This window comes from Pristiophorus japonicus, chromosome 3 (assembly GCF_044704955.1).
Source record: "Pristiophorus japonicus isolate sPriJap1 chromosome 3, sPriJap1.hap1, whole genome shotgun sequence".
Classification (NCBI taxonomy): Eukaryota; Metazoa; Chordata; class Chondrichthyes; family Pristiophoridae; genus Pristiophorus; species Pristiophorus japonicus.
Window position 1 is genome coordinate 59,100,950 of NC_091979.1, and position 23,976 is coordinate 59,124,925.

General features: G+C 46.7%; 1 protein-coding gene across 1 annotated transcript in view; it reads left to right on the top strand.

Moving 5' to 3' along the window:
- The window catches only part of LOC139253819 (low-density lipoprotein receptor-related protein 1-like), a 2,398,725-nt gene that overhangs the window by 758,874 nt on the left and 1,615,875 nt on the right, over window positions 1-23,976 (top strand). Inside the window, exon 8 of the mRNA XM_070873585.1 lies at window positions 12,305-12,467. Within this exon, the coding sequence (XP_070729686.1) occupies window positions 12,305-12,467 (163 nt within the window). The remainder of the gene's footprint in view (window positions 1-12,304; window positions 12,468-23,976) is intronic.

Below are 23,976 nucleotides of genomic sequence, written 5' to 3' on the forward strand. Positions count from 1 at the left end.
CCTCAGCTCATTCACCCTATTGTTAATCATGGTAAATTGTGGTTTTGTGCAAGTGAAATAATATATTTGCTGGATGTCAGCTAACTTATTCTAACCCGCGGCAAGTTCCATTCACCCATTACCCCTGTGTTCGTTGACCTACATTGGCTCTGGGTTAAGCAATGCCTTGATTTTAAAATTCTTCTCTTTGTTTTCAAATCTCTCCATGGCCTCGCCCCTCCTCTTCGCTGTAACCTCCTTCATCCCGAGTGATATGTGCGCTCTTCCAATTCTGGTCTAATGAGCATCCCTGATTTTAATCATGTAATCATTGGTGTCTGTGCCTTTAGCTGCTGAGGCCCTAAACTCTGTATTTCCCTCCTTAAACCTCATCACCTCTCTACCTCTCTTTCCTCCTTTAAGATGCTCCTTAAAACCTACCTCTTTGACCAAGCTTTGGGTCATCTGCCCTAATGTCCCCTTATGTTCCTCTGTCAAATTTTGTTTGATAACATTCCTCTGAACACATTGGGACATTTTACTACATTAAAGATACCCTAGAAATTTGATCCGCTGCAAGTGTGTAAATTCTGACACAAAGTAATAACGTGGTAAGACATTTCTTGAATTGGAGAGGAAAACTTCTGTAAACCTCTTGCTTTTCGTCACTAAAGCTCAATAAATATAAATGTTCATTACTTATATGATATCCTTTTTTCATCGGGTGGAAAGAGTGAGGAATAGATGCCTGGGTCTGAGTTTTAGATGCTTCCTTGTTCCCAGTTTTCCAAGTTTATTGCTTTTTCAAGTATTTTTTAAATAAAAGGCATGGTGCCAGATCATTGTCATAGGTTGTATTACGTTCATAATAAAGGATGAAACTGAGTACTGTAAGCAATGAGTAAGTGTGACCTTAGCTCCTTTAATTAGACTCCAGAGTGCAGGTACCGCATGGGTGGCCTGCTTATATACAGTGCTCCCAAGGGATGCTGGGATCACTTGGGATCCCAACAGGTAGGCCCTCTGGTGGTGGTGTGATACAGGTTGCCAAGGGTTAAATACATAACATCACTCCCTCGTAAAGTCAATAGTACACTTATTTACAGGGTGAGACGATCTGGGGCTTTTCGCTCCCTTGTCGATCATCTCGGTACAAATGCGGGTGTGGGTGAGTTGGTTGGTTCTTTACTGGGCTGCTGGGCAGCTGGCCTTGCCGGGCTGCAGGGGATCGTGAGTTCAGCTTCGTGGTCAACCATGATGTCAGTTGCCACTTGTGTGTGTGTTGGAGGGTCGAAGTTGGTGATGTCCTCTTCGGGTTGCTGGTAGCTGTTAGTGAACCACAATTCGATTTGGACCAAATGCTTTCTGCACTTTAGTCCATTGGCCAATTTGACCTGAAACACCCTACTCCCTTCTTTGGCTGTGATCATGCCAGTGAGCCATTTGGGACCATGTCCATAATTGAGTACAAACACAGGATCATTGACCTCAATATCATGTGACAAATTTGCGCGATCATGGTACATGCTTTGTTGATGTCGCCTGCCCTCGATGTGATCATGGAGATCAGGGTGGACAAGAGAGAGCCTTGTTTTGAGCGCTCTTTTCATAAGCAGCTCAGCTGGGGGAACCCCGGTGAGCGAGTCGGGTCTGGTGCAGTAGCTGAGCAAAACTCGGGACAGTCGGGTCTCAAGGGAGCCTTCCAACACGCGTTTCAAGCTTTGCTTGATGGTCTGAACTGCCTGTTCTGCCTGGCCGTTGGATGTGGGCTTGAACAGGGCAGATGTGACGTGCTTGATCTTATTGCGGGTCATGAATTCCTTGAATTCAGCACTGGTGAAACACGGCCCATTGTCGCTGACTAGGACATGAGGCAGGCCGTGTGTGGCAAACATCACTCATAGGCTTACAGACATTATTACACATTCAATCCATTTTGAATAAGCAGCCACAACAACCAAGAACATTTTGCCTAGAACTGGGCCCACATAGTCAACGTGAATCCTAGACCATGGTTTGGAGGGCCTCGACCACAAACTTAGCGGTGCCTCTCTGGGTGCATTGCTCAGTTGAGAGCAATGTGCTGGCTATGGCTTTCATCATTACAATGCCTGGGTGGGTGCTGTGTAGGTCACGTATGAACGTTTCTCTGCCTTTCTTGGGCAAGACCACGCGATTACCCCACAAAAGACAGTTCACCTGTAAGGACATTTCGTCTTTGCGCCTGTGGAATGGCTTCATCTCTTCCTGCATCTCCACTGGGACGCTGGACCAACCAGCTCCATGGAGGACACAGTTTTTTACCAGGTCCAGGTCCAGGTCCAGGTCCTGATCTGGCGGGCCATAACGGGTGACTTTTTGTTTTAGAATGCATCCATCACCATGAGCAAGTCTGCAAGCTGTGCCATTTCCACCCCGGTGGTGGGCAATGGTAACCGACAGAGCATCAGCACAGTTCTCTGTGCCCGGTCTGTGGTGGATTACATAGTTGTATGCCGACAGCGTGAGTGCCCATCTTTTATGTGGGCAGAGGCATTGGTTTTAATCCCTTTGCTCTTTGAGGATAGCGATATGAGCGGCTTGTGGTCAGTTTCAAGCTCAAACTTGAGACCAAACAAATATTGATGCATTTTTTTCACTCCATAAACGCACACCGGAGCTTCTTTTTCAATCATGGAGTAGTCCCTTTCGGCCTTGGACAGACCCCTGGACACATAAGCGACCGGTTGCAAAATCCATAATTCGTTAGCCAGTTGTAACACACACCCGACCCCGTATGACGATGCATCGCAAGCTAGCACTAATCGTTTACATGGGTTATACAGATCAAGCAGTTTGTTTCAACGTAACAGATTTCTGGCTTTCTCAAAGGCAGCCTCATGTGAATTCCTCCATACCCAGTCATCGTCCTTATGCAGTAGCACATGTAGGGGTTCTAGCAAGGTGCTTAACCCGGGTAGGAAATTACCGAAATAGTTGAGGAGTCCCAGAAATGACCACAGTTCCGTCACGTTCTGTAGTCTCGGCGCGTTCTTGATGGCCTCCGTCTTGGCGTCGGTGGATCTGATGCCGACTGCTGCAATTCCTCTCCCTAAGAACTCGACCTCTGGCGCCAGGAAAACACACTTTGAGCATTTTAACCCACGCGATCTAGCTGACGTAGAACCTCTTCCAGATTCTTCAAGTGTTCGATGGTGTCCTGAGCTGTGACCAGTATGTCGTCCTGGAAAACCACGGAGTATGGAACCGACTTTATCAGGCTCTCCATGTTCCATTGGAAAATTGCCGCAGCTGAACGAATCCCGAACTGACATCTGTTATAGATGAACAGACCTTTGATGCAGGTGAGGCCTTTCGAAGATTCCTCCAGCTCCTGCGTCATGTAGGTCGAGGTTAGGTCCAACTTGGTGAACGTCTTTCCTCCAGCCAGGGTCGTAAATAGGTCATCTGCCTTGGGTAGCGGGTACGAGTTCAGTATCGAAAAACGGTTAATCATTACTTTATAGTCCCCACACATTCTGACCGTGCCATCACCTTTGCGTATCGGGACTGGCACCACTCGTTGAATTCCACCGGCACGATGATGCACTCTCGCTGCAGCCTGTCCAGCTCAATTTCCACTTTCTCTCGCATCACATACAGTACCACCCGTGCCTTGTGGTGGGTGGGTCGTGTACTGGGAACCAAATGGATCTGTACTTTCGCTCCTGAGAAACTTCCAATGCCTGGCTCGAACAATGATGGAAATCTGCTCAGAACCTGGGCACATACATCGTCATCGATGGACGAAAGCGTTCGGATGTCATCCCAGTTCCAGCGGATTTTTCCCAGCCAGCTTCTGCCGAACAGTGTGGGGCCATCCCCTGGCACGATCCATAGTGGGAGTTCGTGCACTGCTCCATCATAGGAGACTTTGACTTCTGCGTTGCCAATTACAGGGATCAGTTCTTTGGTGTAAGTTTTTAGCTTGGTATGAATAGGGCTGAGTTTGGGCCTGTGTGCCTTGTTGCACCACAGCCTGTCGAAGACCTTTTTGCTCATTATGGACTGATTCGCACCCGTGTCCAGTTCCATCGATACTGGAATTCCATTCAGTTCAACTTTTAACATTATTGTTGGACATTTCGTGGTGAAGGTGTGTACCCCGTACACTTCTGTCTCCTCGGTTCGAGTCTCTAGTTCAGCCTGATCCACCGTGGATCGATCTCCCTCTGTAATGTGGTGGTTTGCAGGGTTTGCAGCTCGCCTGCACATTCGCTGGAGGTGTCCCATTGTTCTGCAGCAGTTGCATGCATAGTGTTTGAAGCGGCATTGATGGGGCCAACGATCACCTCCACAACACCAACAAGGTGTTAACTGCCTCGCATTAACGATTAATGGCGGACTCTGGGTCAATTGAGGTCGTGCAGCAACCGGTGTGTACATTCTGTCATGTATATTCCTGCTCGAAAATAACATTACTTTTTGCACAGTACTGGCCAAAATCTCTTTATGCTGTGAAATTTGTTTGGTGTTATCGCTGGTGGACATAAATGCCTGGGCTATCGTTATGGCTTTGCTCAGATTCGGCGTTTCAACAGTCAATAGTTTGCGAAGGATTATCTCATGGCCAATGCCAAGCACAAAAAAGTCTTCTCAACATTTTTTCAAGGAATCAAGGAATCCATTAAATTCGTGATGTTCTGCAAGACGCCTTAGTTCGGCGACGTAGCTCGCCACTTCCTGGCCCTCCGACCGTTGACACGTGTAAAACCGATAGCTCGCTATCAAAATGCTTTCCTTAGGATTTAGGTGCTCCCGGACCAGCGTAAACAATTTTTCATAGGATTTGGTTGTTGGTTTTACCGGAGCTAGAAGATTCTTCATGAGGCCATAGGTTGCTGCCCCACAGACGGTAAGGAGGATCGCCCTTCATTTGGCAGCGTTCTTGTCCCCTTGCAGCTCATTGCCCACGAAGTATTGGTCAAGTCTCTCCACGAAGGCCTCCCAATCATCCCCTTCTGAGAACTTCTCCAGGATACCAACTGATCTTTGCATTTTCGCGCAGTTGTTCGTTACCTCATCGCCAATTATTACGCTTATAATAAAGGATAAAACTGAGTACTGTAAGCAATGAGTAAGTGTGACCTTAGCTCCTTTAATTAGGCTCCAGAGTGCAGTTACCGCGTGGGTGGCCTGCTTATATACAGTGCTCCTGAGGAATGCTGGGATGGATTGGGACTCCAACAGGTAGGCCCTCTGGTGGGGGTGTGATACAGGTTGCCAAGTGTTAAATACATAACAGGTTGATATTTTCTTTAATGATTTTATGTATTGTGCAGAAAGCCAAATCTCCTATTTTTAAATTTTGCTCTAAAATATTTTTTTTAATGTAGCAGAAATTCGAAGTTTGAATTATGGGTCGGAATGTTGTCAAGTAATTTTTGCCATCATTCAGACAACTGGGGTACATATGGATTTTGGAATTGTCTCCAATGTACTTTTTATTAATAATAATCAAAATTAAATCTGCCCTCTGTTTCTAACAGAAATTGTGTAAATTCATGGAGCTTTGGCATTATGTGAATTTAAGAAGATTTGACAAGCGTTAAAATTGTTAAGTTGCGAAGATATCTTCTAGGCCTCTGTCTTTATTCAAATCATCTGAACACCAGAATAGTTCCATATATGTACTTCTAATTGCTTTTTGGCCTCATCAACAGAGTGTCTGGGAAATAACTTTTCAACAACAAGAAAATGTATCCAAAAAATCAAAACTCATGATGATAAGGAGAAATTAGGTAGCCTTTAAAATTTAGAACATCTTTTTGGCCTTTAGCAACTGTAATTTCATCAAGTAGTTCCTGAGATCATCATCTGAGAGAGATAATTTGTGGATTACAAGTATTTTTAAATGCTTCAGAATCTCTGAATAAACTTTTTTTCAGTCTAGCTTTCCACTTACCTTTCCAAAAATATTCTACTAAGAGCTCCCGTAACCTGCCATGAGTCTATGGCTGAATGTCTATTAATTTTAATGCATTCATTGATATATTATTTTGTCATTCTAATATGTATAGATTTAACAAAATATAGCACTACCAGAAGTAAACATTTTATTCCATTTTTGGAGAGAATTTGAAAGCATTTTTATTTGTGTTTAATGTCAGTCAGCGACGGTGGAAATGAATCAATTGGCAGACACGGGCATCGTCATCATAAGCATTCCCTCAAAATGGAGGAAGACTTCTTCCACTCTAAAAGTGAGTTCTCAGGTAGCTGTAAAGTCCAATGTGGGAATTACAGTCTCTGTCACAGGTGGGGCAGACAGTGGTTGAAAGAAAGGGTGGGTGGGGAGCCTGGTTTGCCGCACGCTCATTCCGCTGTCTGCACTTGATTTCTGCATGCTCTCGCCGATGAGACTCGTGGTGCTCAGCACCCTCCCAGATGCTTTTCCTCTATTTTAGGTGGTCTTGGGCCAGGGATTCCCAGCTGCCAGTGGGGAGGTTGCACTTTATCAAGGAGGCTTTGAGGGTGTCCTTGAAATGTTTCCTCTGCCCACCTGGAGCTTGCTTGCCGTGTAGGAATTCCGAGTAGAGCACTTGCTTAGGGAGTCTCGTGTCGGACATGCGGACGACATGGCCCGCCCAACAGAGCTAGTCGAGTGTGGTCAGCACTTCGATCCCTATTGCCCTGCAGACCATAAGCTTGGTGCCAGATTTGAGGTCTTGGTCTTCAAACACTCTCTTCCCCAGGCATATAGCCGTAACAAAAACGGAAGGTTTGAGACATGATGTGATGACATTTTCTTCATGACACCTAATATATAGGGCCACCAACCTGGTCAGAAAAGGATTTGCTAAAAAGTGAGCAAAACTTTAGAGGGCGGAAATTGCCCCTTTTAGCATCGGCCATTAGAGGCGCTAATGGAGCACAAAATAGATTTCGCCCAGAAGCAGCAAGAAACTCACCCAGCACAGAATTGGGCACTGATTTTGCGGAGGCAATACGAGCCCCACTCCCGGTGCGAGCGCCCATGGCCATGTGCCCCTTATCGCCCTGGAAGTTAAATTGCCCCGTGCAACACCTGCCGATGACAATGACAGGTTGAGCTGTCGAGTTCCAGTCGGGAACCGGATACACCAGTGCTATTTAAAGGCAATGTCTTAAAAAAAATGTTGTCGCCCATTACCTAGTTCTCATTTTCAACTTTCAGTCAGTGTGACTGCTGGACCGATCTCAGCGATTTCTTGCTGGACCATTGTTCCGAATCCTACCTTTCCCCTGTGTTACTCACGGCACTTTTGACATTGTACCATTTCTGTCCCTTCATGGGATCTATGCTGACAGTCAATCATCTGCTCCAACTTCACCATTAGAGCATGCTTTGCCAAAGACATCGGCGCCGGTAATTGTAGAGGGCAAGGCATCAAGAGAGGGTGAGAAAAAGGCTTTGACTAAGAGAGGGAGCAGCACAGGGAGAGGCCCAAGGAGCATGCCACTGGGGGCCCATGGAGAGGCCCATGGAGCGGCCCATGGAGCACACCACAGGGGGCCCATGGAGAGGCCCATGGAGCATGCCAAGGAAGAAGCATAAGGATTAACAGGGAGATGGAAAGGGAGAGGGAAAGGGACAGGCAGAGAGAAGCACAACCAGCACCACTGGGAGAAGCACATTAAGATGTTGCCAGAGGAAGAAGGTGCCACAGATGCAACAGCAGGCCTTACTCTCCCAGGCTATTCTGTCAACAGTTCTCCCACATTACTGAGGAGCAGTGTGCACGAAAGTTGAGTTTCAGGAATGACGTGGTCACAGAGCTCTGCCATTTACTGCAATGGGACCTCGAGCCTCACACCAGGGCGAGGACAGCTCTTTCAGTGACAGTCAAGGTCACAATCACTCTCAATTTTTACGCCAATGGATCTTTCCAGGGAGCAGCAGGAGACATCTCCAACATCTCCCAGTTTGGCATCCATTGCTCCATCCACGAGGTCACAGATGCTTTGTACAACAGGAAGAGGATCTACATCTCCTTCCCCATGACCAGAGAGAAGCAGCTGGAGCCTGCATGTGGCTTCGGCAAGATAGTGGGCTTCCCCATGGTGCGGGGTGCCGTTGACTGCACCCCATCACTTTGAGGACACACCAGCACACTCCAGAGATCTTCTGTAATCGCAAAGGCTACCACTCACTGAATGTACAGTTGGTGTGCGACCACACATGCAGAATAATAAAGGTCAATGCTCGCTATCCTGGCAGCAACCACGTTGCCTTCATCCCAAGCCAGACCGGTGTACCAGCTTTGTTCCAGCCATAAATGAAGCTCGCGGCCGGCTGCTCAGAGATGAGAGCTCTCCACTATCCACCTGGCTCATGACTCTCCTCTGCAACTCCTGCCCAGCACTCATACAATGAGAGCCATGCCGCCACCAGGAAGATCATTGAACAGACCATCAGATTGAAGTGCTTAACCAACAGCTTCTCTGCCTTAAACACTTGTGGAGGAGTCCTGCAGTACTCGCCTGAGCGGGTGTCCCTATTCATCATCGTCTGCTGTATGCTGCACAACCTGGCCATCACGAGGGCACAGCCATTGCCACCAGGCATAGCCGTAACACCTCAGGAGGAGGGGGAGTACCAGGAGGAGGAGTAGAAGGAGGAGCAAGAGCAGGATGACGAGGAAGAGCAAAAGCAGCAACAGCCTTGATGGAGGAGGCAGCGACTCCATCGCAATCCTGCAAGGGAGGTCCGCGACTGTCTCATCAGAGCTCGTTTCCATTGATTTCCATCCCACTTCCCAGTTCCTGTCCCCATCACCACATCAATTTGCCCTTCCATGATATGAGAGACAACAGCAACCATTAAACATTCCAATCATCATTTATCAAAATGCAATAAAATGTATAGCTGTGTCTTTACTAATCAATGTTGATGAATGTTGTGCATTTCCTTATAGCTCCCTTTTCGTCCATCTATTCTACTACTTCTCCGCAGTGTCTCCCCTGTAGCTGCAGCATGGCTGGTGGAAGGCTGCTGTGTGTCTGGGCCAGATACTACAGATGACCTTGTAGGATGCCCTCAACCAGTTCTGGCCCTGGAAGGCCCGGCTGTAGACTGCAGCACTTAAAGCTGGGCGGTGGCAGTCTGGGCTGGCTGGGTGACTGGCATGGACAAGTGCAATAGCAGAGTGGCAGTGGTGGGATCAGGAATGCTGTCATTCTGAGATAGGACAGCAGGTTCCTGCTCCCCTGACCCACTGCCACTCTCCTGGGACAGCACCTCAGCATCCCCACCAATCTGATGAAGCACAGATTGCTGCGCTGCTGCGACACAATGTGATTCCCGGTCGACTGTGGTGGGCCCAGCGGCAATGACAGTGGTCAGGGCTTGTGTTGCTGCAGCTGATACTGCATGAGATCACCAAGACATTACGTGGCATCACGCTGAGACTGCATGAGAGCAATCTGAGCATCCATGTGAGCAACCACTGACTCTATTGCAGCAGCAAGACATTGCGTTGCTTCCGCCTATGCCGCAATGCAATCTGCCACATCGCCCATGACACGCATCATGAGGCCTGGATCTGCATGGTATGTCTGGGATTCTACCATCGTCTGCCACTTGGCAATGATGGGCTCCAAGGTGTGTGAAGAATTGCCTACAATGCAGGAAGCCAACTCCTTCCCGCTCCTTACCACTTGCAACAGGCTCTTGGGCACCCTTGCCATTGCACCTATCATGTTGGAGTGCATGGCCATCACCCTTTGCGTGAATGCCTCCCCATTGAGGTCCTCATCTGAGTCCTGAGCAGCAGATCTCGTTTGTGAACACTCCCTCCGGGGAGCTGGCTCTCGAGGTACCCTATTACCATGCTGCAGCCCACTAGGCCTCAGTTCATCACCCAGTGCATACTCGTGTCCTAAATACTCGTGTCCCACATAGTGCCAGTATCTGAACTGATGTCTGCGGGTGAGAGAAGCAGTCTCGCAGTGCTTGGCTCCTCCTCCACTACCCCCTCCTCATCCTCCTCCCCTGTTCTTCTTGCTCATCACTGGTTTGGGTGGAGTGGGGGGGGAGGTCTCAGGCACAGGCTGCTCATCTGCTGGTTTGTTATCCGAAAGCATAAATGGCACAAGAGTCATGTTGAGGTGAGGGCATGGGGCAGTAATGGAGCAAGGAACACAGACAGAATGAGGAGGTGGGAAGTGATAAGGCCTTCTGGTTTAAGGGAGAAGTGGGATGAGATGAGGGGATTAGCATACCATTGGTGCCCCCAGCGGGCTCGACGTCTCCGTCAGCCACGGGATCCACCACCTGCGGGCCAATGAGCCCCAGTTCTCGCTCCTCCAGGTCGGAAAGCTCATGCAGTTCAGCTTCCACCGCTCCCCCCCCCCCCATCCCCCCACTCCAGTCTGCTGCTGCTGCATCCTATTGTGTGCTATCTTGGCCTGCAAAATAAAGGAAGCTGTATGAGTAACAGTCCATTTATGTATGTGGAAGATATGCCTGCCACGGTTAAATAGCTGGGAATGTAGGCAAGGCTTGAAATGAGGCTGTGAGTGTGAGTAGGCACAGATGTTTATTGGTTGACTGTTGGGTTAAGTGCTGATTTGCAGAGTGTGCACAGACAGGGGCTCAGAGGCTGCTTTGTAAGAGGTGTGGAAATATATACGAGTGAGGTCTTTGAATTTCTTGCGACACTGGGTGAGGGTTCTATCCACCACTGTACTGCCCAACATCTCCTTAGCCACCTCTGCCTAAATGGCCCAAAAAACTGTGGAGAAGGCCATCTCCCAGATGGAGGGAAGAGTACCTTGCCCCCACCGATGTCTCTAATGCCAGGTTGCTGAATTGAGTGCTCCTAGCAGAACGCCTTGCAGCAGCCATCGCACACCTTCCTTGCAGCTGTCAAGTGAACAAAAGATGAGATTGACCAGCTGATGCCTGAAATGACATCCCCTTTAAGAACTGGAATGAACAGCAACCTCATAATCAGTGAATGAAAGTCAGGTGAAATTGGATGTAGCCCCAGTAATAGCACCCCTGCAGTGCCCCACTGAAGCCATTACCGCCTCGCTTTATTTCTCAGGGAAAACTGCTCAATTTCCCACAATTTTGCAGGCCATCTCACCGGGCACTAAATCGTCAATCTTTTTACATTTAGCATCCCCAACGCGGCGCGACAAAATTTTGGCCCTAAAAGTCACATGCAGCTGATGTCTGTTGAAAATACATAAGGAATCGGTGCTGTTTGGCCAATGTATTAACTTTGGGCAAATGTCAGATGTTTCATTTTGACCATATATCTAAAGTATCTGCCCACAATAAAACCATAATATTACTAAAGTTGCAGAATGTTTCTGTCACATGTTCAAGTGCGCTCCTCTTTCTTATCCTGTTTTCTTTGCCTTTCTCTTATTTTTCTCTCTTTAATTTTTCTTCCATATTCTGTAATTTTCTTTTGCCTGGCTAGGCAGTTTGTGAGTATCTTCATATGCTTTCTTTCCTTGGGGAGTAGTTTTAGAGTTGGACTAATCCAACATTCAGAGAGGTAAAGAAAGTCCATTACAGTGCTTATTGTTTTAATACAAATCCTTCCCTATCAGTGTAAATGCTGGAACAGTTTTGTTTCCATAGTGATCTCTTGTTTCTTCTCACACAAGGCAAGAACCATTCTGGGAATTATCAACACACTACATGCACAATAAATTGAAATCCTCAGCTGATGGCCAAAGATAGTGATCTCCTATTTAAGCCTCCTGCCAAATACAAGAGAGTTGATAGACTTGCCATTTTGCTAAACAAAAACATTTCTTGGAATAAAACTGAACAATGTCACGCAACCAACTTGGTAGACAAAGAAAAGGCAGAAGAAAGGGTGGCCTTACTATAATAAAGAGGCACTCTGACTTCACTGATTCTAGTGAGTCTTGCATTATTCTGAAAGAACGAAAGGTTAATGTACTGACAAGTGCAAGAAAGCCCTTGTAGATTTTAAAATTGAGCTGCTGAATATTCAGTGTTAACTGAAAAAGAATTTACAGGACAGTGTTTGCAGAAATGGGATATTAGGTCCTTTAATAATTTTTATTACCATTTGAACCTATGTGTCTTCATCGCTTGAATACTGAATAATGAACAAAGATCAAAGCTGTACATTCCTGATGGAGAGGATTACAGAATTATATAAGAAATTATTTAGCACAGTTACCTGAAGATCAAACCAAGATACTAAAATAAATTTGCAGTCATGAAAGGATATACGAGCTTGCTTGCACAGCAGTCAACCAACTACTAAATTGTCCTGTGTGTTTTTGATCTGATGCGTTACTTTTGCTTTGGCAGATGTGGAACAAATGGTTTTAGACTGGCTTACTGGAAACTATTACTTTGTGGATGATGTCAGTGACCGAATATTTGTATGCAATCAAAATGGTGATACTTGCATCACTCTACTAGATCTAGAGCTACACAATCCCAAAGGAATTGCCCTTGATCCAGCCATGGGGTAAGTTTATTTACTTACAATCTATACAATTTCCTGCAGGCGGGTTAGGACATTAGTGACATTAATTTCTATGAACTTTTATATGTGTATTAAATATAAACTAGGAGCTTGGCTGTTGTACAAAATAATCAGGACAAATCAACATGGTCATCATGATACTGATGAATAAGAATAAGTTAACAATCGTGCTATTTTTGATGGATGAAGAGTCCTTTGTATACAGTAAAGTTCTCTGTATACTACTTGGTTAATTTTAACTGAAAACCATGTTTAATGTGCATATATTATGCAGCTAATTAATGGATCTAGTAGGTTTATGCAGAAAGTTATTGGGGGTAAAATTGGGCTTGATAGCACCGGTCTTGGATGCTATGAGGCCTCTTAAAATTCTAAAATGGGGTCCGAGGCTTGCGCGCAAAGCTCTATGCAAAGTGCACTAGAAGCAATATTGGTAAAGGGGTTAGCACACGCACACCTAACGTCCGCTGGCAGCATGCAAGGCATGCCGTTAATCAGCATGCAGATTTAATACCAGTGCTGCCATTTTGGACATCCACGCTCCAGCCTGCACTCTCTCTTAACCTCGCACAGCTGAATATGATGTTAAGCATCAGGAAGGAACCCCCCACTAGCCCTTTTTTAAAGGGATCATCAACTGCTTACAGGTTAGTTGCAGGTTTATTTCTTCTGGCTGTTGCTGCAATTCTACGAGCTCTGGGTTCTTTCTATGATTGGTTAAAGTTTTAATAGTATACAGGGGGTGGTGTGGCAGGTGCAGAAGTACTTTTTGGCTGACTTAAAGGCTTCTACACACATCAGTTGCTCCCAGACATGGGTGGACTGTTAGACTTTCTTTTTGGCATTGAGCATGACTTAGAGAATCAAGAGAGGCCACGCAGAGCAAGACAAGGTGCTAGAAGAGGATGGCGGGGCAGAAGGCCATATCTGCAGAGGGTGTTTGGGGAGCGATTCTCCGACCTGAACTTCAGCCATGACCAAAGCTTGACATGTCTGCACTTCACAAATGAGGTTGTCACTGAAATTTGCCATCTGGTGCAGCTGCAACTCCAACCTCAGAGCAGGGCAAGGACCATATTGCCTTTGGTTGTAAGGGTGACTGAGGCTCTTTTCTGTGTGACAGTGTGTCTTTATCTTCTTGCTATTTCGCCACAGCTTGGGCAGGTTGCAGTTTTTGGGCATCTGGAAGGAAAAAGGGATAAGGGTAGGGTTGTGGTGAGGGGAGAGGAGAGGAGAAAGTAAGAAATGCATGCTTACACCATTGGCAACGCCATTTTAAACCCCATTGTTTGAGTGCTGCATTAAAAATGACATTTTAATGTTAATTTTGACATGAATTTTAATGTTAGTTTTGGCATGTATGTCACTGATGAACAATTACTGTTTACATATGATTGAGGAGCACAGTGCACCCTGCATTACTGTCAGCTATGGGGAAACAAATGAATTGAAACAAGTATTGCATCTCTAAAAAGGTATTGAGATTTTACTCCAAGTCTCTTATAAGATCTCAACAACGTAGGTCTGAGGAAAACATGGTGAATGATAAAATCATGGCATTTTGCTGTTTGATCACAGCCAACATGACAGCAAATCTAACTCATAACATTTTGACATAATCACAATACCTGCCAGACCTATAACTGGAAATCATACAGAACTAATCCCATGGGCTAGATTTTCCACTTTTGCGCTTCGCGCCCAAAAATGGGCGTTATTTCCGGGTGTGGGCGGTAAAAACGGGTTTTCAGATCTCCGGCTTCTCGCCCATTCTCAAAGCACCTAATCTCCATTTTAAAAGTGGGCATTACCACGAGCGATCTGAAATGGGTGGTAGCGTTAAATCTCGCTGACCCTTCTGCTGTAAAGTGTCGCCGTCTTTCGTAACGGCATGGCAACGCTCGTTTCCCGCGATTCAGGAGGTCAAGGGTCATAATGACATGCGCAGAAGAGAAGACAGAGAGAGTGGGAGCTCAGAGGGACTGAAGGCGCGTCTGGGGGTGGTGTGTGCTTGTTTGGCTGTTGTGGGAGGCACGAGGGAGATTCACCAGCAGCAAAAAGCCTACTAAGCACCAAGAACATAGTTGGCACCAAGTTTTTGTCCAACAAATAAGATATAACATGGAAGGGATGTTGGAGGCCCTGGAGCTGGTAGCCAGGAACACTGGTGGCAGAGGGCTCCCAGTGGTCCCGGAGCACGGCACTGGACCACAAGGTCCCGCACACGCATTGCCAACCACACATACGAGCCAGCAGCAACATCTTGCTTCTGGCTCAGAGTACATTCCCACCTCGGGACCGTCCTCTCCCGTATCCTTCCAAGCAGCGTTTTGGCCGTCACCCCCGCAATCCCTCCCCCACCCCCACAACAATGAAGCATCACCTGAGGAGCTCCTCGGCCAGACGGCTTGGAGTCAGGAGGGGAAGGGGTAGAGATGGGGATGAGAAGCGGGGGGGCGGGGGGTGGGCGGGGTGGGGGGCGGCAAGGGTTGTTTTTTACGGAAATACTGATGATTTCAGACAAATGTTCAGTTTAAATACTTTTTATTTAACAAAACCTTGTTGCGCATTGGCTCAGATAGCTGCACCATTACACGTTGGTAATTCCTTAACATCAAAGGGTATAATGACACTTAACTTCAATCAACTTAAACTTTAACTGTCACCAAGGTGATGCCCACCATTGAAGTATCACCTGCACGCCCAGCAGTGTGTCAGCCTTGTAAATAACACGAACATTCTTTCAGGCAAAGTGCTCATTGAAGAGCCCCTGACGTAAGGCTCTTGCAGCTATTATGCCAACATGGGCCCTTTCATGCGGTCTAAAGGGGGATGGGGGCATGGCTTCAGCATCAGCCTGATTGTCTGGACCGATGTCAGCATCCGCCTACTCGTCCTTCTCTTCCTCTCTCTGGTGAGGTGCACTGGTGAGTGTCAGATTCATCACACAATTCTTGTCACCTCCTGATAATCAAGCTGTGCAGCATGGAGCACACCAGCATGAATTGAGCTACCTGCTCAGGGTGGAATTGGAGCTCACCTCCTGAGTGGTCCAGGCATCTAAAGCACTGCTTAAGCACTCCAATGGTTTTCTCCACGATATTGCCAGTGGCTCTGTGGCTCTCGTTTTATCGTCTCTCGGCTTTGGTGTGGGTATCATGCAGAGGGGTCATCAGCCAGGTGGCGAGGGCATATCCTTTGTCACCAAGCATCCAGCATTGACCTTGTGGCTCATTGTTAAACAAGTCAGATACAGTGCTCTCACGCAGGATGTGAGCATCATGGATGCTGCCCGGAAATTGAGCATTCACTGGCAGTATAATTTGCTGGTTGTCGACAATGAATTTCACATTCAGGGAGTGGAATCCCTTGTGGTTCCTGAAAACCTCTGCATCCTGAAAAGGTGCCCGCATCGCAAGGTGCGTACAGTCTATTGCTCCCTGTACCTTGGGGAAGTTAGCAATTCTGGAGAATCCTCGAGCCCTCTCACTCTGTGCCTCCCTGGTCATAAGGAAACTGATCAAGTCCCTCTTGCGTGCGTACAGGGTTTCAGTGACCTGTCTAATGCAGCAATGTGTGGCATGCTGAAAAAGTCCGCAAATGTCACCAGCTGCGGCCTGAAAAGAACCCGAGGCGTAGAACAAAAGTGCCGTGGTGACTTTGACCTTGACAGACAGTGCAGTACTGATGGTGCTGGCAGGCTGCAGATCTGCCCTTATCAGTTGGCATACCTCAATGATACCCTCTTTGGGGAAACAGTCTCCGAAGACAGGTCGTGTCAGGCAAGTTGAGGTAAGACTGCTTCTCCCTGTACTTGGGGGGATTAACGTCTGGTCCTCCTCATCAGTCTGGCATGTCTTACATTGGGCGCATAATGCTGTGGAGCATACCTTTGGCGATCTCAAATCTGCTGCATGTAACTGGTCATCAAGAGAGGATGAGAAAGGACATGCCCCATTGCAGTAGCTCTCTGTTTTCCACCGATTGCTCATAAACAATGAATGTCCCGACGAAGATACCTATTAAATTCCAATCGGTCACACTTTGAACAAGATGTTTGTAGAGATGTTCACATCAACTCCAACGACCTCCAGAGTACATCCGAACTCCCCCGAAGTTGTAGCACAGCAGCCTTTTAAAGGATGTGACATGTGATGTAGAACATGGTGTCCATAATGCTGTGATTAGTTCCGGTGAGTTCCACTTTTTCTGGGGGGGTTCTTTGGGTGAGTGATATATGTGTGAGGCGGTGAAAGTGACGCTGGGCGATCTCATGGCCACCAGTTTTGCCAAATTTACTTTTTACGACAAAAAAATAGTGGCCGGGCAGTATTGAATCTCGCCATTAAATCAGTGTGGAAATTAACGCTGGGCAATATTATGGGCGTTGATTTCACCCATTCTGATGATTCCGTCCCAAAAAAGTGGGTGGGCGGTATTAGTTTTTCCTGGTGTTAAGTACATGGAGAAAGTAACGCTCGGCGATAAGTTTCTGAAAAATGCCTGTCAGTTTCCATTTTGTGGCTAAATGGACGATATCTGGGCATAATGCGTCATTTCAGCGATAAAATGGGTGTTAAGTGGGCGTTAGGCATGCAAAAAAAGTCGAGTTTCTAGCCCATGGTCTTCTGAAATTTTGTTGGAAACAGGTGAACTTTAATGCAGAGCTTGCATTTTGTTATTTGTAGACCTGCGTTTTCAAAGCATTGTTTTTTTGTTGCAAATTTCCATCTTCACCCTTCCTTTGGTAGACTGTTGATAAGAACATAAGAACATAAGAAATAGGAGCAGGAATAGGCCATTTGGCCCCTCGAGCCTGCTCCGCCATTTAATAAGATCATGGCTGATCTGATCATGGGCCAGCTCCACTTCCCTGCCTGCTCCCCATAACACTTTACTCCCTTATCGCTCTAAAATATATTCAATGACCAAGCCTCCACAGCTCTCTGGGGCAGAGAATTCCACAGATTTATCCTCAGAGAGAAGATATTCCTCCTCCTCTCAGTTTTAAATGGGTGACCACTTATTCTAAAACTATGCTCCCCACTTCTAGATTCTCCCATGAGTGGAAACATCCTCTCTTCATCTACCTTGTCGAGCCCCCTCATTACCTTATATGTCTCATTAAGATCACCTCTCATTCTTCTGAACTGCAATGAGTACAACTCCTTCATCTCAGGAATCAACTGAGTGAACCTTCTCTGAACTGCCTCCAATGCAAGTATATCCCTACTTAACTAAGGTGACCAAAACTGCACGCAGTACTCCAGGTGTGGCCTCGCCAATATCCTGTACAGTTGTAGCAGGACTGCTCTGCTTTTATACTCTATCCCCCCTGCATTAAAGGCCAACATTCTATTTGCCTTCCTGATTACTTGCTGTACCTGCATACTAACTTTTTGTGTTTTATACACAAGGACCACCAAGTCCCTCTGTACTGCAGCATTTTGTAATTGTTCTTCATTTAAATAATAATTTGCTTTTTTATTTTTCTGCCAAAGTGGATAACCTCACACTTTGCCACATTATACTCCATCTGCCAAATTTTTGCCCAAATAACGGAGCTGAGCCCCATAAATAGGAGCTGCCACCATTGATTTATGTGTTACCTGACTTTGTAACAAGAGTGGAAGAGAATTTCTCTCCTTGCTGTTTGCAGCAACATTGTAAAAACATTCAAAAGAACATTACAATTTTTCTACACCAAGCAACCACAATATTTCTTCCTTCCACCTCCCCTCTCCCATGAATCATAGAATGGTTACAACACAGAAGGACGCAATTTGGCCCGTCGAGGCCATGCCAGCTCTCTGCAAGAGCACTTCAGCTAGTCCCACTCCCCCGCCCTTTCCCTGTAGCCCTGCATTTTTTTTCCCTTCAGGTCCTTATCCAATTCCTTTTTGAAAGCTGTGTTATTTGAACAATTATCAACAAGTGTGAAGATAGTCAGTTAAATAAGGTTGCATCCTCAAAATATAGCTTATTAGCTCATTAAAATAGTGCAATGTATGAATTATAATATAAATGAAGTAGGTTACTGAATATATTTGTCATTTGAATTAAGCTCTAACGTAATAGGTTTGGTGGGCTGAAGAAAAATACATTATTGATAACTTCATGAAAGTGTGATGAGATATTTGAAATGTAGTTCTGTTTATATTTAGCCTGAACATATATATATCTTTATTAAAAGGTTTATAAATGCAAGATTTTGTTAAAGAAAAAGGTATCTCACAAAGGTACAATTAAATAAAAGGCTGTTGAGATGAACGAGGTATTAAACGGGGTGATCTGAAGCTTGGCTTCAAGGAGGAGAGAGAGATGGGGAGCCATTGGGGTTGAGGGAAATTTAAACGCACAGCTGCCAACAATGGGGCAAAGGATGGGGGGCTGAGGGCAGGGTCAGAGGAATGGAGAGTTCATTGGAGGTTTTAGCGATGAAGGAAATTAGAATTGAGAAAAAGTGAGGTCATTGAGAGATTTAAACGCATGGGGGATAATTTTAAATTTGTGTCATCAGGAGACCAGGATCAATATTAGTCAGTGAGAAAAGAGGCCATGGGTTATAGAATAAGATATGAGCAGCAGAGAATAGTATGAGTTGAAGTTCACAGAGAATGGAGGATGGGAGGCATTGCAATAGTTGAATCTGAAGATTAAAAAGGCACGGGTAAGTATTTAAGCAACAGATGAACTGGGGTAGGGGCAGAGGCAAGTGATGCTATAGAGGTGAAAGTAGACGGTCTTTGTGAGGAGAAGATATGAGAGTTGGAATCTCAGCTCAGGGTTCAATAGGATGCTGAGGTTGTGAACAGTCAGTCTGAGACTGCAACTGGTGAGGTGGTGAATGGAGTGTCTGTGATGCTAGGGAGTTTGTGGTAGTGTTAAAAGATGATGGCTATGTAAAATCAGAAGTTGTTGATGCACATCCATGAGTAGATGTTGAATAAATAGTCTGGAGGACTCAGGAGAGCTGGTAGGTGTTATGTATGTAAAATTTACTAGTTTGTAAGACTTGCCACCAGGGGGCGCACCAGTTGGAGACCAAAGGGTCACCTGCACACCCCGGGCAAGCAGGTACAAAAGGCAGTCTACCATGCTGCTTCCCTACTCTGGAGTTATATTAAAGAGACCAAGGTCACAACAGTTTAAGCTTACAGTGCACAGTCTTGTGGAGTTATACTGAACACAACAATTGGCGATGAGTAACAGATCACGAACTTTCACGCGGTTATGGCTGCCGTTGGTATTCTTGAGAGATTTGTTGAGGGTGATGATTGGGAAACCTTCGTTGAGCGTCTTGACCGGTACTTCGTGGCCAACGAGCTGGATACGGAAGATATTGCGGTCAAGTGCAGGGCATTCTCCTCACCATTTGTGGGTCCACGATATATGGCCTCGTCAAAAATCTGCTAGCACCAATGAAACCAATGGACAAGACATATGCAGAGTTGTGCACGCTGGTTTGGGAACACCTCAAGCTGAAGGAGAGCATCTTAATGGCCAGGTATCGCTTTTCATCATCATCATAGCCAGTCCCTCAGAATCGAGGAGGACTTGCTTCCACTCTCAAAGTGAGTTCTTTGATGGCTGAACAGTCCGATACGAGAGCGACAGACCCTGTTACAGGTGGGACAGACATTCGTTGAGGGAAGGGGCCGGTGGGGCTGGTTTGCCGTGTGCTCCTTCCGCTGCCTGCGCTTGGCCTCTTCATGCTCTTTGCGTTGAGACTCAAAGAGCTCAACGCCTTCCTGGATATACTTTCTCAACCTCAGGCGGTCTTCGGTCAGGGACTCCCAGGTGTCAGTGGTGATGTCGCACTTTACCAGGGAGGCTTTGAGGGTGTCATTATAATGTTTCCGCGGTCCTCCTTTGGCTTGTTTACCATGAAGGAGCTCCGCATAAAGCATTTGCTTAGGGATTCTCGTATCTGGCATGCGAACTATGTGGCTTGCCCAGCGAAGCTGATCGAGTGTGGTCAGTGCTTCAATACTGGAGATGTTAGCCTGGTTAAGGACACTAATGTTGGTGCACCTGTCCTCCCAGGGGATTTGCAGGATCTTGCAGAGACATCGTTGGTGATATATCTCCAGCAACTTGAGGTGCCTTCTATACATCGTCCATGCCTCAGGAGGGCTGGTATTACTACAGCTCTGTCGACCATGAGCTTGGTGGTAGATTTGAGGGCCTGGTCTTCAAACACTCTTTTCCTCGGATGGCCGAAGGCTGCACTGGCGCACCGGAGGCGATGCTGAATCTCCACATCAATATCTGCCTTTGTTGATAAGAAGCTCCCGAGATATGGGAAATGGTCCACGCACCATCGCTCCGAAGGCCAGAACGTGGCGAACTATGTCGCCGACCTAAGACGCCTTGCGGGACCATGCAAATTTGCTGGATTTTTGGGGGAAATGTTGCGAGACTTTTTCAGGCTTGGAATCGGCCACGAGGTCATTCTTCGCAAATTGCTGTCTGCCGAATCCCCAGATCTGAGCAAGGCCATCATGATAGCCCAGGATTTCATGTCCACAAACGATCACAATAAACAGATATCTTTGCAGCATGGAAGCTCACCGGCAAACACTGTGCATAAAATAGCGCCTTCAGCAGGCAGAACTGTACATGGCAGGGCCTACATGCCTGCAGAGGCCAGACCGAGGATGACTCAGAGTCCGCTGTGAGGCGTGAATGCGAATCCATTAACACCATACTGGCGCTGCAGGGGCAATCATAGAGCCCATCAATGTCGATTCAAGCACTACGTGTGCAAGGGCTATGGAACAATGGGGCACCTCCAACAAATGTGCAAATGTACTGCGACTCACCACGTGGCAGAGTGGGCAAAAGATGACCAATCCGGCGCGGATCATACTGAACGAGTAAGAGAGGCAACTCAACCCGAGGCTGATGAGGAAGTGTATGGGGTACACACCTTCACCACCAAAAGCCCTCCGATAATGTTGATAGTCAAATTAAACGGCATTCCAGTTTCCATTGAATTGGACATGGGGGTGAGTCAGTCAATTATGAGCCAGAATTCTTTTGAGAAACTGTGCGGCAACAAGGCACAAAGGCCAAAACTAAGCCCAATTCACATAAAGCTGCACACTTACACCAAAGAGCTCATACCAATCATTGCAGTGTGGCAGTGAAGGTATTGTACAATGGAACTGTGCATGATTTATCACTATGGATTATACCAAGTGATGGTCCAACGCTGTTCGGCAGAGGCTGGCTAGGAAAGATCTGATGGAACTGGGACGACATCAAAGCACTGTCTTCGGTGGATGACACCTCGTGTGCCCAAGTGCTAAACAAATTCCTGTTGTTATTTGAGCCAGGCATAGGGAACTTCACAGGTGCCAAAATGCAGATCCATCTAGTCCCTGATGCACGGCCTGTTCAGCACAAGGCCCGAGCGGATCCATATATGATGCGAGAGAAAGTTGAGATCGAGCTGGACAGACTTCAAAGAGAGAGAATCATAGCACCAGTCGAGTTCAATAAGTGGGCCAATCCAATTGTTCCAGTGTTGAAAAGTGATGGGACAGTCAGAATCTGCGGGGACGACAAGGTAACGATCAACCGAATCTCGTTACAGGACCAGTACCCACTCCCCAAAGCCGGATGACCTGTTCGCAACACGAGCAAGGGGAAAGTCGTTCACCAAGCTGTATCTAACCTCTGCTTACCGACACATGAGCTGGCTGAACCTTCAATAAAACTGACGTGCATCAACATGCACAACATATATCACAGATGCCCTTTTGGGATTCGCTCGGCTGCGGCCATCTTCCAGAGGAACATGGAGATTCTGCTGAAATCGGTTCCGTGCACCATGGTGTTTCAAGACGACATCCTGATCACTGGTCGCAACACCACCGAACACTTGCATAACCTGGAAGAAGTTCTAAAGCGACTGGACAGAGTGGGACTTAGGCTGAAAAACTCCAAGTGTGTTTTCCTGGCGCCAGAGGTCGAATTTTTGCCGAGAAAGATTGCAGCGGACAGCATCAGACCTATGGACTCCAAGACGGAGGCCATCAAGAATGCACCCAGACCACAAATGTGACAGAGCTGTGTTCGTTCCTGGGACTCTTTAACTATTTTTGTAACTTTCTACCAGGATTGAGCACTTTGCTGGAACCTTTGCATTTATTGCTACGCAAGGGTGACGACTGGGTTTGGGGTAAATCTCAAGAGACAGTCTTTAATAAGGCCAGAAACCTGCTACGTTCTAACAAGTTACTTCTTTTGTCTGACCCGTGTAAACGTGTACTAGCTTGTGATGTATCTTCGTACAGGGTCGGTTGTGTGTTACAGCAAGCCAATGTGTCAGGCAAACTGCAACCGGTTGCATATACGTCCAGAAGTTTATCTAAGGCTGAAAGAGCCTACAGTATGGTTGAGAAAGAAGCATTAGCATGTGTATACGGGGTTGAGAAAATGCACCAATGACTATTTGGACTCCAGTTCGAGCTCGAACCGACCACAAACCGCTCATTTCGCTGTTCTCAGAAAGCAAAGGTATTAACACCAATGCTTCATCCCGTATCCAAAGATGGGCACTAATATTATCTACCTATGACTGTGTAATACGCCACAGACCAGGCACTGAGAACTGTGTTGATGCCCTCGGTCGGCTACCGTTGCTCACCACTGGGGTGGAAATGGCACAACCCGCAGGCTTGCTTCTTGTAATAGATGTTTTTGATAGCGAGTGGTCATCCGTCACGGTTCGCCAGATCAGGACCTGGAGTATCCAGGACCCTGTGCTATGACTAGTAAAAAGCTATGTCCTTAATGGGAGCTGGTCGGTTGTTCCCGGGGAAATGCAAGATGAAATTAAGCCGTTTTACTGACGCAAGGATGAAATGTCCATCCATTCGGATTGTCTCCTATGGGGGAATCGCGTGGTTTTGCCAAAAAAAGGCAGGGAAACATTTATATGCGACCTACACAGTACCCACCCAGGCATAGTCATGATGAAGGCTACTGCCAGGTCGCACATTTGGTGGCCCGGCATTGAAACATAGAAACATAGAAAATAGGTGCAGGAATAGGCCATTCGGCCCTTCAAGCCTGCACCGCCATTCAGTAAGTTCATGGCTGATCACTCCCTCAGTACCCCTTTCCTGCTTTCTCTCCATACCCCTTGGTCCCCTTAGCCGTAAGGGCCAAATCTAACTCCCTCCTGAATATATCCAATGAACTGGCATCAACAACTCTCTGCAGCAGGGAATTCCACATGTTAACAACTCTCTGAGTGAAGAAGTTTCTCCTCATCTCAGTCCGAAATGGCCTACCCCTTATCCTAAGACTATGTCCCCTGGTTCTGGACTTCCCCAACATCAGGAACATTCTTCCCGCATCTAACCTGTCCAGTCCCGTCAGAATCTTATACGTTTCTATAAGATCCCCTCTCATCCTTCTAAACTCCAGTGAATAAAGGCCCAGTTGATCCAGTCTCTCCTAATATGACAGTCCAGCC